The 16,983-nt window shown below is 50.6% G+C and overlaps 1 protein-coding gene across 1 annotated transcript in view; it reads left to right on the top strand.

Moving 5' to 3' along the window:
- Positions 1-14,842, top strand: part of TDRD12 (tudor domain containing 12) — a 68,154-nt gene extending 53,312 nt beyond the window's left edge. The window contains 10 exon segments of the mRNA XM_040976558.1: positions 2,896-3,083; positions 3,755-3,965; positions 6,664-6,756; positions 8,193-8,365; positions 11,313-11,416; positions 13,319-13,382; positions 13,468-13,581; positions 13,666-13,819; positions 13,910-13,976; positions 14,380-14,842. Coding sequence (XP_040832492.1) covers positions 2,896-3,083; positions 3,755-3,965; positions 6,664-6,756; positions 8,193-8,365; positions 11,313-11,416; positions 13,319-13,382; positions 13,468-13,581; positions 13,666-13,819; positions 13,910-13,976; positions 14,380-14,477 — 1,266 coding nt within the window. The 3' untranslated portion in view covers positions 14,478-14,842.
- The last annotated feature ends 2,141 nt before the right edge of the window (positions 14,843-16,983 follow it).

Raw genomic sequence — 16,983 nt, 5'->3', positions numbered from 1 at the left:
AGCCTAGAATTCAAGCTAGGTCTCCCGCATGGGTGCCAGGGCCCTGGGCTCCTGGGCCATCACTGCTGCCTCCCAAAGTCTGTTTGGGAAACCATAGGAGTTGTAGTGGGAGTCGGATGTAGACATCGTAACAGGCCTGTTAGCCTCTGAGCCAGACATCCGTGCCTGTTAATGCCACTATTACTTAAAGTTTATTTTCCAATTGTTATGTTGTTTTAAGTAGGATTGATTTTTGTGTCCTTCCCTTGAATCCTGCAACCACAATGAGTGTAATTGACTTTCTGCCGAGGTCCTGGGGGAGTGACATCAGGGTAGCCGGGGAAGGATGGCTAAGGAGCTTCCTGGCGTCTGGAGACCAATGTGCTAGAGCCGGAAGGTCCCAGGCTACCACGGTGATGAGTTGGTCACACCCTGCAGAGGCCATCGCTCCCCGCCCCCGTGCAGGCATCCAGCCCACAAACTTCTCTGGGCGCCTCCCTCTGCCAGGTCATTTGTGCTAGATGAACTAGTGCCATGTGAGAGCTGCTTGTGGGACTGGGTTGTGTTCATTCCCAAGCATGCTGAGGAGCTCAGCCTAGCACACAGAGCCTTAGGTCTTAGGGGCCTGGCGCTGGAGAACTCCCCACCATTACCGTCATCTGCAAACCATCACCGCTAGCATCTTAGCGTATTTCCTCTCCTCCGTGGCTTTTTTCTGCATTTTTTTTTACTGTTTTGCTGCCGCTGTATGCACTCAGGGTACACCAGTTAACTTCTCATCACCTTGCGGTTTTCTCATCCGTAAGCCACCTCCTACTCAGTGACTGCCTGCACCAGGTGGGCTGAAGCCTGGGGTACAGGTGGAGGGACCTCTCTCCACAAGCGGGGGGCCTCCCTTTCCCAGAAGTTCCCAGGCCATGACTGTTTAACCAGGAAGGAGAACTGAGCACACTGCCTGAGGAGGGGCGGGCTAGAGGATGCTCCGGGTTACCATGGAGCCTTCCCTTAAACTGCTGGCTAAGGGGACATGAAGTTTGCTGAGCTTGGGGGCAGGTATTCCTGTGGAGATGGTCAGCAAGTGACACGTGGATGAGGTGATGCCAGCCAGCAGCAAGTGCTGTGGAGAGCATGAGAGGCAGTGGCGTGCCAGGGGGTGTCTTGGTGTGAGTGTTCTTGGGGCGGGAGGCCCTTGGAAGGGCTAGGTAGGGAGGTCTCTGTGCAGAGGTGTCAGCCAGCACTCAAGCCTAAGTAACTGGAAGAACCCAGCCATGGAAGGATCTGAGGAAGCCGGTCTCAGCCCAGGAGCCAGCAAATGCCAGGGTCCCTCGGCAGGAAGTCCCTGGCAGGCTGCCGCAGGACGAAGTCCCTGGTAATGATGGGGAAAGTGCCAAGTAATGAAGTTAGGAGGGGTTGCAGAAGAGGCTGTGGACATTCAGTCCCTGGAAACCCCACATCCCTTTTGATCTCCAAGGGTGACCTCCTCCCTGTCTGCCTCTCCAGCCTTACTCTCTGTCAGCACCGACCTCTCCCCCATCCCAACAGAAGCTTCATTTCCCTGCTGCCTGCCAGACAACATGGGCTCCCTGCCTAAATGTGACTTAGTTCCTCTGCCTAGAATACCCTCTTTATGTGCTGGCAGGTGTACTAGTGGCCCCTGGTGCCTCACCTCAGCACTCCTCATAGCATACCCCAGCCCTGCGTACACTCAGCCGAGAAGAGCTTAAAAAAATTAAAGATGTGGTTTATTTGAAAGACCGAGAGAGAGGGAGACCCAGAGAGCTTCCATCTGCTGATTCACTGCCCTTGGGGCCCTGACATCTAGGGCTGGAGCCAGGAGCTTTACCTGCTGTGCCACAGTGCCGCCCCAGAGCTGTCTTGAACTTGCTGTGGCTGTAGGCTCTGCCCCTGCAGTCGCCGAGGGCCCCTGGAGGCTGGTCTGCAGAGGCTTTTCATAAAGTACTTACAGTTACATGGAATAGAGTAGAAGTGTGTCAGGAGACAGCAGTGCCTTTCTAAGGAGAAATCTTAGGAAAGAACAGTTGAAAGTTAAAGGGAAGCCACTCATACCTAAATAAAGGTTTTAAAATAATGGAATTTCTGGCTGGTGTTATACAGTGGGTTAAGCCGCTGCCTGCATGATGCCTGCACCTCATGTGAAAATACTGATATGATCCCAGCTGCTCCACTTGCAATTCAGCTCCCTGCTAATGCGCCTGGGAAAGCAGCCCTGCCTGTCCTGTGAGAGAGCCTGAGGAGTTGTCTTCAGGCTTTGTCCTGGCCCAGTACCAGTCATTGGGGCCATCCAGGGACTCAGCCAGCACATGGAAAAATCAACCGCCTTCTCTCTTGGTCTTGCTCTCTCTGTCACTCTGCTTTTCAAATAAGGCAGATTTGTAGAGAGAAAGAAGAGATAGAGAAAAAGGCCTTCCATCTGCTGGTTCATTCCATAAATGACCACAATGGCCAATGAGCTGTGAAGCCAGGAGCTTCTTGCAGGTCTTCCGTGTGGGTGCTGGGTCCCAAGGCTTTGAGCCATCCTCTACTGCTCGCAGGCCACAAGCAGGGACTGCATGAGAAGTGTGCAGCTGCTGCAGCACGAACCCATACCCACATGGAATGTGTGCTTGCAAGGGGAGGACTAGCCAATTGAACCAATCACACTGAGCCATCAAATAAATAAATAAATAAATGTTTTTAAACGAGGGAATTTTTAAAAAGTCTGTTAAATGTAAAGTGAGACTGCAATTTGTAAGTATAATGACACATTGTCTTGCTGACTGGTCCACTTCCTCGTTCATTTTTCATTCCCCGTTGGCGTGCTTTGAGATCTGAGCTCGGGTACTGCTCTCTGCAGACACAGGGAAGCGTGTACGTGCTGGGTTTAAATTGTTTTCTGCGTTTGTTTGTGTGTTTCAGATAATACCATTTTATATTTCAAATGCAACCAATTATTTTGGCCGTATAATTAACAAATGTGTTGATCTTTATGCAACTCTTAATGCTGAAATGACTGAATATTTTAAGGATTCCAATAATAAAACAACTGTGGAAAAGGTGGAGAAATGTGGATTGTATGGATTGGCAGAGAAAACACTTTTTCACAGGTAAGATTTCTGAAATGGTGAGGCACAGGGATTCTTTTTGTCATTCCAGTGGCTTTGAGGTCCTCCTGTCTGCTTGTTTGAGGGAGTGTGTGTGCTAGGCCTGGGTGACCCCAGGAGGGTGGTGAACCCCAGCCTGGTCTGACGTGTGAGACTCGGCTCTGTGCCACCCAAGGTGTTTACTGAGCTGTCGCCCTGTGTGACACATACACACTACCTCGTTTCTGTAAGGGTAGCATTCCCATTACACAGAGAAGCAGACTGAGTCTGGGTGAGGTCACATACATTACCTAAGGTCCGCTTGGTGCATGCACAGTCAGCGCTCTGGCCCCTTGGTCTGCCCACCTGCTTGCTGTGCTCACTGACTGCACTCCCAGGGCTGCTGCTCACTTGTCCTGGGCATCAGATATGGACGTGTTAATCGGCTGTTGGCTGTGCTGTCCTCAGGGAAAGGGGATTTACTTGTTCAGGAAGTAGTGCATGCTTTTAGATGTCAGTGTACTTTAAATGACCCTGTTCCAAGTGCTCTTGAAGGTCCGCCTTTTTATAATACATAGCACAACTCTACCACATAGGAGTCTTTTTATAGGTCCTCCTTGTAATGGGCAAGTTGAAGCCAAGGTTATGGCTCTGTAGAGTCTGTATGTTAAACTGATGCTGTTGTCGCTCTCTAGGGTTCAGGTGTTAGAGCTGAACCAGAAAGAAGACACTTGGGCTCTGGACAATGTCCTGGTGAAGTTCATAGACGAAGGCAGGACCGGACTAGTCTCCAGAGAGCAACTGTGGCATCTCCCAGAGCAGTTCCACGCTCTTCCCCCCCAGGCTGTGGAGTTCATTGTTTGCAGGGTGAAGCCCGCTGATAATGAAGTGGAGTGGAACCCAAAGGTGAGTGTCTTCAGCTGTTTGTTCTGCCGGCTGTTGGGCGCTCTGGGGCCCAGAACACACTCGGTCTGGAGGCTCCTCTGGAAAGTGCTTCACGGCCCTTGGCAATCCTGCTCTGGAGCATCCCAGCTGCCACCCAGGGCAGACCCGCCTCTGAACCCAAGAGGTTCCGGGCTCTTGACGCTGTTGCCCTCCTCACCACTAGGCCTGCAGCCTTCCAGCCGGCACAGAGTGGAGGTGATGGTGAAAGGGCCATCGGCTTCAGGAGAAGAAACTGAAGCATACACTACACGGGTTGCATACAGAGAGGCAGAGGCAGATTTCATAGTCACAGGGGACCCAGATGATGGGCGTGCTAGGAGACACCAGGCAATTCCTGTGACATTGGTGGGTGGAGCAGGAAGGAGAGGTGGCAGCCAGAGAAGCTTCTAGAGGAAGTGACATCTCCTTTGGGCCCTGTGGGTGACTAGAATGGCAGTCCAGACAGGGCACTGCGAGACAAGAAATTACTCCATGCCCAGAGAGGAAGCACAGCAGAATGATACCGTGTGGCCCCGTGTGTCTCAGCCTTCCTGCCAGGAAGGAGCCAGACACAGGCCTGCACATTGCCAGAGCAGTGAGGTGTGCGCCTGATGATGCTGTGGGCATGGCACAGTGGGACTCAAATCATCAGTGAAGCGAACTGACAGTCTCACCTGAGTGGCTATCAGCTGGTTAGCCGAGTTGGCTGCTTCACCAGCCTGACTCTGGTCACAGGTTTTACAGTGATGGAGTGAGTGTGTGCACTGAGCCATGATTAAACAAAACAGACTTATGTGTGATTGTCATCCACAGTGAAAAGCCGAGAATCCCAGAGTAGCTAACAGACTCAACCAGCCCGAGTGTGGCCACAGGTCCCAGAGTAGTGAGCAGGCTTGATGGCTGAGGACGGGACTGCGCGAGACCCCGGGCTGTGGTCTGCCCCGTGTGCAGAGGGATCAGCCGACTTTGGGCTGTTACTCTCCTAGACGTAGACAGCCTTACATGGGCTTACATCGCAGTGTGTGGCAGTTCCTTGGTCACAGTTGAATTTTTTGAAAGGTCCTGTCACCTAGGTATAGCTGGCAGCGTTGTCACAGCTCCCACAGTGTCCTGGCTGACTTGGGCCTGTGCACCCTCTGTTCCCCTCTTGCGTCCTTGAAGCACAGGCTAAACTTTGTAGAATCTGATTATTGGGATATGGAAGAAGCCATTAGAATTGGCAGAATGAAAAGTTTGGGTTATAAATAAGGGTAAACACTGCCCAGGAAATAGGCAAGTGAATGTTTGCACAGTGCAGGAGAAACACACAAAATAGCATTTATCAAACAGAAGACTTTCTTATTTATTGTAAGTAGATACTGACTGCCCACCATGGGCCGTGTGCCATGTGCCGTGCTGGGTCATGTGGAGGCAGCCAGCTGGCAGGAAGGTCATGGTCTTTGTCTCCAGGAGTAGCTGGTGTGGGAGAGACCCCCGAGGAGCAGTCTGTAGAAAGTGGGCAAGGGCTGCCCTCTGGGTCTTTTTTCTGAATCCAGTGATGGGGTTGGTGAGAGGTGGAAGTCATCTCAAGCTGATGGGCCAGCTCCCCCCGTTGTGCCTTGCTGCCATTGAAGTGGGCAAAAAAGCCTGAGATGTTCCTGGGGCTCTCAGCAGGGTGCGTGCAGCACCAGGTCCTCCGTGCCGGCAGCTGCATGCCCTGCTGCGCCATCCTCTGGAGTGGCAGGGCACCGCTTCCACTTCATGGAGCTTTCAAAGACATGGTGAGAGCCAGTAGAGGACAGGAGGCTCACAGGACACGGCCTTGGCTGTTCTAGGGCCTCCGGGCACAAGGCCGCGTGCATCTGCATTTGTCTCCATGATACTCTGCTGCTGTATACCCCCGAAGGGAGGAGGGTGATGAGCTTGTAACCCTTGTAAGTTGTCAGGCTCAGATGACTTGTTTGGGATCTGGTGGTGCCAACATCCCATATGGGCATCAGTTCATGTCCTAGCTGCTCCGTTTATGATCCACTTCCCTGCTTACGGCCTGGGAAAGCACTGGAGGATGACCCAGGGCCTTGGGCCCCTGCACCCATTTGCGAGATCTAGTTAAAGCTCCTCGCTTCCAGCTTCAGCCTGGCCCAGCTCAGGCCATGGAGGCGTTTGGGGACTGCACCAGCACATGGACATTTCTCTCTCTCTCTCTCTCTCTCTTTCTCTCTCTGCCTTCCTCTCCCTGCCTCTCTCTTCCCTTCTCCTCCCCACCCCCGCCTCCACCCCTCCAATTCTGACTTTCAAAAATATGGACAAAACAAAAACATAGGCCTGGCTTGATAGCCTAGTGGCTAAACCCTTGCTTTGCACACACCAGGTCCAATTTGGGTGCCAATTCATGTCCCATCCAGCTCCCTGCTTGTGGCCTGGGAGAGCAGTGGAAGATGGCCCAAAGCCTTGGGACCCTGCACCCACGTGGGAGAAGCTCCTGGCTGCAGATCAGCTCAGCTCTGGCTCAGCTCCAGCCGTGTGGTCACACAGGAAGTGAACCAGCAGACGGAAGATCTTTATCTCTGCCTCATCTCTGTAAATCTGCCTTTCCAATAAAAATAAACCTTTAAAAACGAAACAAAGCATGACATGTTTGGCAAATACAGAGTCTGGGAACTTGTTAAACTTCAAGTAAATAACTCACATTTTTTTTCAGGTTACTAGGTACATTCATCATAAAATTATTGGAAAGTTGCATGATGCAAAAGTAATACTGGCTTTGGGAAATACAGTTTGGGTTGACCCAATGGTAAGTGTGCCATTTTCTTAAAAGGACATCTCTGGACTCCTAAAGTTACCCATCATTCTTACCTGTAGCTTGAATAAGTGAAGTGTTTTCATGTTACGTTTGGTTGTGGGTTTAATTTCTGGTGAGGAAACATTAACCAGTATCTCCTGTGTGACATACACACACAAACAGCTCAACAGCCGGACAAGAGTTTGACAAGACTGTCTCACTACCGTGACTTTCTCTACTGTTGCATTCCTCTTTCATTTTGTCAAGTAAGGATCTTGAAGCGTTGAGCTGATTTCACAGGGTACTGTTTGTGCCCTCCTGAGGCCCTGGTCCGTGACTGCTGCAGCCATGCACATCTCTCCCGCCATGAGTGGTCCCAGGAGCCAGGCCTGCTGTGCTGGGCTTGTCATATTCTCTGCTTCCTGCTGGTTCAGTCATGGAATGTCTGTTGGACACAGCAGGGGTGGGGAGGATGGGAGACAAGGAGCTGGCACTCGCAGGGCCTCTGCACCCCTCACGGATGTTGATGTTGGCACATCTCCATGGGCTCCCCAAGAGCTCCAGTTGCCAGTGCAAAGTTTTGAGTTCAGGTTTAACACGTTAGAAGGGGAGCTTGAGCCCAAGATTTAAGGCAGGAGGAGAAAATGGCTTTTAGAAGGGATTATACAGTTCACAGACACGTGACGAGATTCGGGGTCTTCATTGATGTGCAGTCAGTGTTGTTACTCTTCAGTGCTGCAGTGTTTTTCTTTAGGAATGCGGAACGTGTTTCTGGAGGAGGGAGTTTTTAGAGCTCCAGATAAAAGAATGCAGCAAACCAGGAGAGCCCAGTGGCTGGTGTTTCCGCAGCTGCACTGTGGGGAGCCAGCCCTGCCCTTGCTGCTTCCCCCAAGACCAGCTCTGACCCAAAAGCTCTTGGAGAGCTTTCCCACACGCACCTTGACGGGGACACGCGCCCAGGGCTCACTTGGGAAGCAAGCAACAGGGTCGGCTGGCCCACTCTTCCAGCCTCCATGAGAGGGCCACACAGCGCTGTGCCCACGCAGCCCTGAGACTTGGGGATGCTGCTGTTTTGCTTAATTCTGGGTGAACTGAACTGGCTCGGAGGGCTCCGGGCCACAGGACCCTGCCTGTGAACAGAGGTAAAGGCAGCCAGGGTAAGATCAGGAAAATAATTTCCTGCTTGGTTGGAGATTTTTATTCTGGGACTGGATGTTGGTCCCACTCCCTCCCTGATTGGATTTCTGCAGCTGGACCTGAGCTCTGGAAGATTCGCAGGCAGCCTGGGTTCTGAACCAACCCTTAGCTTGCAGCTGGAGCCCTCGCGCCTGTGACAGGAGCCAGGGTGGTCAGGGTTGCAGGGACAGGCCAGCGGCTCAGTGAGAGCGAGTGATCCGGTTACAGTTCAGAGTGTGGTCCTGTAAACATTGTTTTCTCTTTAATTCAAGGTGCATGTTACAAAACTTGCAAATTTGAAAACATCTGTCATTGATTATAACGTTCGAGCCGAAATTTTGTCAATGGGAATGGGCGTTGATAACTCAGAACATGTAGAACAACTGAAAAAGTTATACAAAGAAGCGAAAATGCCGACTTCTGAAGGAAGTCCAAGCCACGCCCCGTGAGTTGCTTTCTGCCTCCGTTTGGAAGAGCTGTTCTGTAGAAAGACTGAGCACACTGTTATGTAGAAAGGATAATTTGCATCTGCATGTTCCAATCACTCGAACTTTGATAATTACCAAGGTTTGGGGGATCTTGTTTGATCCGCGCTCTTACTTCTTGAGGAGTACTATGAAAAGTCCAGTACTTCACTTGTGTTTCTTAAAGAATTAGTGCCTTTTGGGCCTGGTATGGTAGCCTAGCAGCTAAAGTGTCTTCACCTTGCATGCACCGGGATCCCATATGGGCACTGGTTCATATCCCAGCCACTCTGCTTCCTTTCCAGCTCCCTGTTTGTGGCCTGGGAAAGTAGTTGAGGACAGCCCAAAGCCTTGGGACCCTGCACTGCACGGGAGTCTGTCTCCTGGCTTCAGATCAGCTCAGCTCTAGCCATTGTGGCCACTTGGGGAGTGAATCAGCGGATGGAAAATCTTTCTGTCTCTCCTCTCTGTAAATCTGACTTTCCAATAAGTAGATCTTTAAAAAAGAATTGTTACCTTTTTATTATTATTATTATTAGCTCTCCTACAGAAGAGTGCTCACGCCCCAGTGTGCAGTGCGATGGATTTCCTGAGCGCCCCTGGGGGAGCTAGTCTGTGGCAGGAGGACAGTGTACGCTCGGGGCTGCTGGTGGGGAAGCACAGAAGGGGATCCTGGCTTTGTACCGGAGTGGATCGTGCAGCGTCTTGATTCTGTGCCTCACTTCCCTGGTGGCGCGGCCTCGTCCTGCTGCGTGGGCAACAGCCTGGGCTCAGCTCCCGCGGCGGCACCCCGTCCCTTGGTGGCGTCCTCTGGAAATGCCATCATCCGTTTGCCCATTGTCATCAGGAGTCCATCCTTGTGTTACTGCGAGGAATGGTTTTGTCCTACATGTCTTTTGGTGCACTTACTGATACTTTATAAAAAATATTTGTTTTTATTTGAAAGACAGAGTTATAGAGAGGAGAGAAAGAAAATTCTTTTTTGACTGCTGTCTCATACCCCAGGTGACCACAACGGCCAGTGCTGAGCTGCTGCAAGGCTGCGAGCTGGGAGCTTCCCCCGTGGGGATGCCGGGCCACAAGGCCTTGGGCTCTGGCAGAGCAGCAGAGATGGCCCATGTGTGACGTTAGCGCTGTGACTGGAGGCTTATCTTGCTACAGCACAGTGTTGGCCTTACTGATGGCATTTTAATAAAGCAGAACGGCTGGGTTATGATGAGCTCTGGAATCCAGCAGTTTTCATAGGGGCTGCCCACTGATCCACCCCTCGCCCGCCCAAGCAGCATTTCTGAGACTGAGGAAGTACTCTGGCAGCCTCCAGCCTGTGTCGGCTGAAGGATCTGGGGTGGCAGTCCTGCCCGTTAGGACACCTGGCAGGAAGGGGGACAGACTTGAGCAGTCTGTCCAGCTGATTCTGAGGTCGCTCACCAAACATCAGAGAAACACAAATTGAAACCACAGTGAGCAGAGCTTCTTAAATCGGACTAGATTGCTTTTAGGGCAGCTTGGAAAATCACAGTAATGTCTTAAATGGTTTTTTTCATTGTGGTAAAATGCACAGAGTATGAAATTTGCCATTTTAACTGTTTTTAGACCTCCACTCATTCGCAGTGTTGCGTGACCACCACCACTCCACCACTGTCTCTCCTCAAGTCTCTACATCTTCCCAAATTGAAACCCACCTGCCGGACAGGGTATCCGCTCTCCTCCACAACATTCCCCACTCCCTCTGTTCGTCTCTGTGACTGCCACAGCCGGCAGCTTCCGACCGCCCGTCTGCCCTCTCTGCCTGCCCTGGCTGCCCCGTCTAGGTGGGATCGGACAGTTTAGCTCGTAGCTCGTTTTCAGGGTTGAGGATATTCTGTGCCCGTGCCCCCATGGTCTGTTTACCTGTCCAGCCGCAGGTCAGTCACACTGGTGGGAACGCAGGCATCTGTTTGAGCCTTGCTTTCGCTTCTGTGGGCAGGTGCTCAGAGATGGAGCACCTCTGGTGATTCTGTGTGGAATTTTTGAGGAGGACCCTCCCCCCCGCCCCCCGGCTGCCATGGCTCTAACTCTTCACATTCCTGTGGGACGTGACTCAGTTTCTCCAACCCCCACCCGGGATAAGTTCAAGGTGAAGAGCAGGTTGTCTCAGGGTTCTTGGAGCATGCGTCTTGCCTCTGTGCACTTGTGGCTTTCTGAGTTCCCCTGAGACATCACTGCTTGTGCATGCCACACTGTCCTGGGCTGCAGCCCGTCTAGACGGTTGTCTACTGTCTCCATCATTTGTCATGTACCAGAATAGGGAACGGCAGGAGCCCGACCTGGCCCTGTAGCTGCAGAGGATCCACTGCGGAGCAGTGCCCACTGCTCATCCCAGCTGGGTTTGCACTCTGACAGAGAGGAGCATCCAGTCCTGCAGGTATCCCCAGACATACATAACTGGGGCACAGGAACCGGATGCTGCCTGTGTAAGACCAGAACCACTACCACCAGACCCCCCGACAAGTTTGGAGATTGATTTCTCTTGATTGGCCACTGGAACACTGTAGGGCCTTCCCAGGAAGTAAAGAAGTTAATTAACTCAGCCCCGATCTGTTGGTGGTGTTGATGGTGGTTTGTTGTGTTTTGTGTGTGTGTGCATGTATATTTCTGTGGGGTTCAAGACGTCTGTGTGTTTCCACACTAAGAGGCCCAACTACCTGTTAAATCAAGTAGCAAGTAAATGAACAGATCAGTCATTTTAGCTGAAGTTCCCATCAAATAAGTTTTAAGTTTTGAAACTCAGTCCATCAGGAAAGCTGTCGTGCCTACCTGCTGGGGATGGAATAACAAAGAATACAGAAGAAAACGCACTCCCGAGGGCTTGTGTTTGATGGAAAACTCCATGCTGTTTGCCGAGTGTCCCGTGAAGTCCCCGGGTTAACCTGTGCCTCTTCCTCCCAGGACGCCTCCTTCAGCAGAGGATGCTGCAGGCCTGCGCTCACAACAAGGGCACCATGGGGCAGGAGGTGCCAACTCCGAGACAAACTCAGAAAACCAAAAGCCTGGTTGGTACATGTTGATTCAAAGACTTCAAATCATTCCTGTTTGAAATGTTGAGCTCTTCCACTCTGAGGTGAAATCCAGAAGCTGTGACACAGGCTGTACCCTGTTTCTGCATTTGACACCTCAGATTCTAGTGGGTGGTTTTTTTCTCTTTTTCAATTGCTTCCTTTGTGTTACTTGAGGTACAACATGGATCCAGTGAAGGTGACGCTGTTGAGTGAACAGCTCAGCAGCTTTACGTATATTTATATATACACCTCTGTGACCACATCCCATCAGCTCATAAACAGTTCCGGAAGCCCAGCAGTCTCCCATTCAGAACTGCACTCGGTCACTATTCTGATCTCTGACATTAGCTTTGTTAAGCTGGAGGCATGCAGTCAGTCCACACTTGGGCTTCTTGCAATCAACATTACATCTGTGGAAATATTCTCTGTATTGCAAGTAGTGGAAGGCTTTTACTTTTTTTTCCCCTTAAATGTCAGGCTGTGTTGTGTATTATGACTATACACAGTCTTGTTCCCCAGGGGGGCATGTCGTGGCTTTCCATATGGGGCTGTTGTGATGGAAGCTGCTGTGAGCATCGCTGCTCTGGTTCTTGGGCAGAAGCCGTACATGTTAGAGACTCTGAGCTGGGTTGTCTTAGAAACTGCAGCTCAGCAGTGCGCTGTGCATTCCAACTGGCCTGGGAGTCTCCTCTGGGGGCTCCTGGCAGGCTAAGATGGCACCAAAGAGAACTGAACCCTCGGGATGTCCTGTGGCCAGCAACTATAATAAAATTTGTCATCAAGAGTTTTAACTTACTGGTTCTTTTAGTGTTTGACAGAGCCAGTTTTGCTTAACATTGTTACTTTTACTAAATAATGTGTATTTTAGTTTTTTATGATATCTCCCTCAGTATCTACAGAAGGCTGGCTCCAGGCCCATGCTGCGGGCCCAGAACCCATGTATACCCAAGCCCTTCGACAAAACGGTGTCATGTTTATACAGAAGCTACATACTTCAAAACATTATTTTTAGTGTTTTTCTTATTTATCTGCTTGAGTTCCCACCTACTGCTTCACTCCTCAAATGCCCAGAGTAGCTTAGAGTTAAGAACACAATTCTTGTCATCTGTGTGGATTGCAGGAACCCAAAGGGACAGTCACCACTGCCTAGCTGGGTCTGCAGCAGCAGGAAGCTGCACTCAAAAGCCAAAACTAGGAGCTCCAATATGGGATCCGCATTATTGTCCTAATTATTAGGCCAAAGGCCACCCCTCCCCCCTGGGTCCTTTACGTCATCTCTAGACTACTTCAAAATACTGAGGACAAGTCGATCCATGTTCATGTATGACCCACTGGTTTTTAAAAATATTTTCAATTTGAGTTGGGTTAAACTGTTTATATAGATTCTACAAATATGGAGCACCAATTATGTTTTTTCAGCTGGATGCTTGGGTTGCTATGCCAGTTTTGCTCCTAAGTGAATAGTTACTCATTGAAAGGTTTCATTAAAGGCCCAGCATGGTGGCCTAGTGGCTAAAGTTCTCACCTTGCACACAGCAGGACTCCATATCGGTACCAGTTTGTGTCCCACCAGCCCCCACTTCCCATGCTCCCTGCTTGTGGCTTGCGAAAGCAGTCAAGGATGGCTCAAAGCCTTGGGACCCTGCACCCATGGGAGCATGGGAGACCTGGAAGAGGCTCCAGGCTCCTGGCTTCAGATTGGCTCAGTTCTGGCTGTTGTGGCTGCTTGGGGAGTGAAGCTGTGGATGGAAAATCTTCCTCTCTGTGTCTCCTCTTCTCTGTATATCTGACTATCCAACAAGTATGAAACATGTTAAAAGAAAAAGGTTTCATCCGGTAATTCATTTTAGAGGTGTGTACAAACATGTGAAAAATCTTAACTTTGCTTTTCCACAGAAACATTATCTGAAAACACCGGAGATGCTACCATTAGCCAGACCCCAAAGCCACATGGGAAAAGGTATGACCAACAGCTCTTGGCGAATCTACTTCTCTTAAGTAAGTAGATAAATGATGAGTGTTAAAGATTTCTTCTTTCCTTCTAGCTTCCACCCACAAATAAAATGGTTCCAAAAAGATGATGCTGTCATCTTAAAGATTCAATTGAAGAACGTAAAAGACTACCAGTGTAAATATTCTACAGACAGAGTGGTCTTTAGGTAGGTTCCCTTATGTCTTACAGAGTGCCCTAGATCTGATCTCTGGCCTCGCAAGGGCTAACTTGGTTGTTTTTAACCTCGTAGCGCCTGGGTGGGAGATAAATTCTACATGGCTGATATGGAGCTGCAAGCCAACATAATAAAAGATGACTGCACGTGTATCATAAAAAATGATGAACCCATGATTACTCTTGTCAAAGAGAAAAGGGAATCTTGGTGCAGCCTGCTCAAACAGAGGGTGAGTTTACGTGAGCTGTGTGTGGCTGGCTGCTCTCCGCTCTGACGGGGGCTGTATCTGTTCACTTACACCAACTGTTATGTTGGACAGAATCCTAATGTGGCCTTCGATTTTGATCACTGGGAAGAGTGTGAAGAGGACAGTCACTTCCCCAAGGGTAAGACCCAGAGTACCCATTTCCCGGAGGGGGCGGGGGTCCTGAATGCAGGGAGGTAGACGTGTCACTAAGCTGACATCAGGAACCCAGCTTATGTAGAAATGGCCGTTAGAGACACCCACAGAAATGAGAGTTCTTTGGGGTTGCCCCAGCTGCCAAACGTTCTGATCTGAGTATTAACTAAAAGGTTAAAATTTTCCTACAACACTTTCAAAGCTATTCCCCTTAAGAAAGTAATTTACCTATAACCATGTAAAATTAACCTGCTCGGTCATTGCCTAAAATAAGGAAGTACCGAATTACTAGCCCGAGCTAGTCAAGCTGACATGGTTGCATTGGGCAAAACATAGAGGTAGAGATGGGCTCTGTGTTGCATGCTTTTAATGATGCCTAACTCTTCCAGTTGTGAAACCTAAAAGCCTTCCCTACAAAGTGGCAGAGGTGGCCGAGGAAAGCAGCAGCTCTTCGGAGGATGCTGGGAGTGACAGCGAATCGGACTGAAACTTGGCAGAGCAGCCCAGAAACTTGGAACAATGGGTGTTGCTGTGTTTCAGAAATTTAAGAAAATCAGCTATGCTATCCAAATCAGTTTTCACTTCAAGGAAGAGATAAGGTTGATGCTTTGGATCGGTAATGACAGATTCTTGGACGATGTAAAATAGGCTAAGAGAAAGTCGCATCCTGGTGTAGCAGGTTGGGCCACCGCCTGTGACACCAACATCCCATATGAGTGCTAGTCTGAATCGTGCCCGCTCCATTTCTAAACCAGCTTCCTGGGAGCTGGGAGAGCGGCTGGTGATGTTGTGGGTGCCTGGGTAGCTAGCACCCATGTGGGATGCAGTTCTGGGCTCCTGGCTTCAGCTTGGCCCAGCCCTGAGTGTTGTGGCCATTTGGGGGAAGAACCAGCAGATGGAATATATATATAGCTCTGTTTCCTCTGTCACTCTGCCTTTCAAATATATAAGTAAATAGGTTGCTGTTGAGAAGGATGTCAAGGTGGAAGCAGGCTCAGGAAGCAGAGGACAGTGCTGGTCTACCACACCCAGCTCACACAGTCACAGCCATTGCCTCTCAGCTCACCCTGTCACTCAGCTTGGCTTGACAGACCATGACATCTGGGCGTCAGAACTGTGCTGTCTTTAGTTGGACCACTGGCTTTCTTCCACCCACGTCATTGACAAGCTGCTCTCTGCCCCTGTGCTGAGGCCTCTTAGACTCACATTCAGGAGCAGCTCAACAGGATTTAGAGCACGGCCTGGAAGGGACTCGCCATACACTGCCTGCAGCTACTAGAATGCTCAGTGTTCCTAAGACACTGCCACCTTCTGTGGCCTCAGCAGTGCCTGCTGGTGGACCTGGGCCTTCTGGAGAGGTGACTGCTGGTTCTAAGTGACCTGAGGCTCTGGATGCTCTAGGGAGAAAGGTCTCAGGTTCTTCCACAGTGACAACTAAGAAGGATCTGTGTGGTGCCTGGAGGGGACTTGAGAAGCCCTGGGTGTGATGACCCAGACACATGTGCACACACACCCTCCACCCCATCACGCTTAGTTGAGGTCTGAGAAGAGCATGGATGGTTATTACCATGTACACCTGGAACTCAGGGGCTGCCCCTTGAGCTTTGGGTTGCTGTGTCCACTAAGTTCAGAGGGAAGCTGATGAGAAAAGTTCCTCAGGAGCAGTTCTAGTAGGGAAAGCATGACTTACTGGTGGCTGCCACAGAGCTCTGCATTCTCCTTGCATCACAAAGCACAGAGGCCAGAGAGCATGTATGGGCCAGATGCAGGCCATCACTTGTATGAGAGGTCAGCTGGAAGGTGCTGTCCACGAGCAGGTGTAACGTATTCTGGCTTTCAGTTTTCTCAGCTGTCAAATGGGGCAGGGAGCCCACAGAGTCCAGTACGGAGTGTGTGGTGTCCATGGGGGCTCAGTGACAGGCACGCAGTGCCCTCCAGCTGCAGGATGTGTCCAGCTGGATGACTGTGGCACCAGGGCCCTCCTGGAACTGCAGTTCTCACAGGTGGACACACAGGAAGCAGGTTGGCCAGGAAGAAGGGTGTGCTTTTCCTTATTCTTGGCTAACTGGACAGGCACTCCAGGAAGCAGCAGGTTCTGGTCCCTTTGCTGGCAAAGGTTCTGGCTTGGTGGAGTGCTTCCTGTCCATTGGCGCAGTCATGGTACAGAGGCCTCCGTTGCTGCAGTGTCCTGTGCTCACCATGGATAAGGTCCACCTGCTCATCCTGGAGCCTGTGGTGGGTCTCTTATAAAACACAGTAAATAACCAGCAGCAAGGGAGCTGCCAAGTGCTAGGGGGTCTGCTCTCTGAACAAAGCACAAGGCCAGTTCCCTGTGCAGTTCAGACAGCTGGGTGAACATCCTGGGACAGGAGGCATGCTACAGACTTAAACCTCAGTTTCTTTTTCAGACATTCTGCTTTCTCGGGGTCTGGAGCACATTAGTCACTTTTCTGTACTGCTGTCTCCTATGCTCTCGTTTCTCGAGTTGGGTCAACTGCCGAGGTGGAAGCACCTTTGTCTCTGACGCAGAAGTTGTGGCACAGTCGTCTGTGGTTGGGAGGTCTGTTGTGCAGTGTTAGCAATAAAATGCCAGTGTTCAACAGGAGTGTGTTGCACAGTGTCTTCTCCAGGCGCCACTGCAACATGAAGTTCCACTTCCCACCCTTTCTGGTGGGTCCAGTGAGGGCTGCTGGGGGTGTGACAATGCAGAACATGATGGAGGTGAGCCTGGGAGCACACAGGCCCTGCAGAACCACCACTGAGTCCTATCAGGAACAGTGCTTGCTGCCCATGGGGTCTCAGGAACATCTTTATTCACAGGAATGTGCAGTGGCCCAGGCAGGCACTGGCAGTCAGTTCTGATCTGCCAGTTTGTGTTCTTGATTGTCCCCTATGCCATGGCTCCACCTGCTAGCGTCGGCACACATGGCACACACCCCAGCCAATTAGATTTTATAAAGACAGCAAAAAAAAAAAAAAAAGCAAAAAACCCA

The sequence above is a fragment of the Ochotona curzoniae genome, unplaced genomic scaffold (assembly GCF_017591425.1).
Source record: "Ochotona curzoniae isolate NIBS_2020 unplaced genomic scaffold, NIBS_Ocur_1.0 contig_2699, whole genome shotgun sequence".
In the NCBI taxonomy this organism is placed as follows: Eukaryota; Metazoa; Chordata; class Mammalia; order Lagomorpha; family Ochotonidae; genus Ochotona; species Ochotona curzoniae.
The sequence above is the reverse complement of the archived record's forward strand: the minus strand, read 5'-3'. Positions and strand labels throughout refer to the sequence as shown.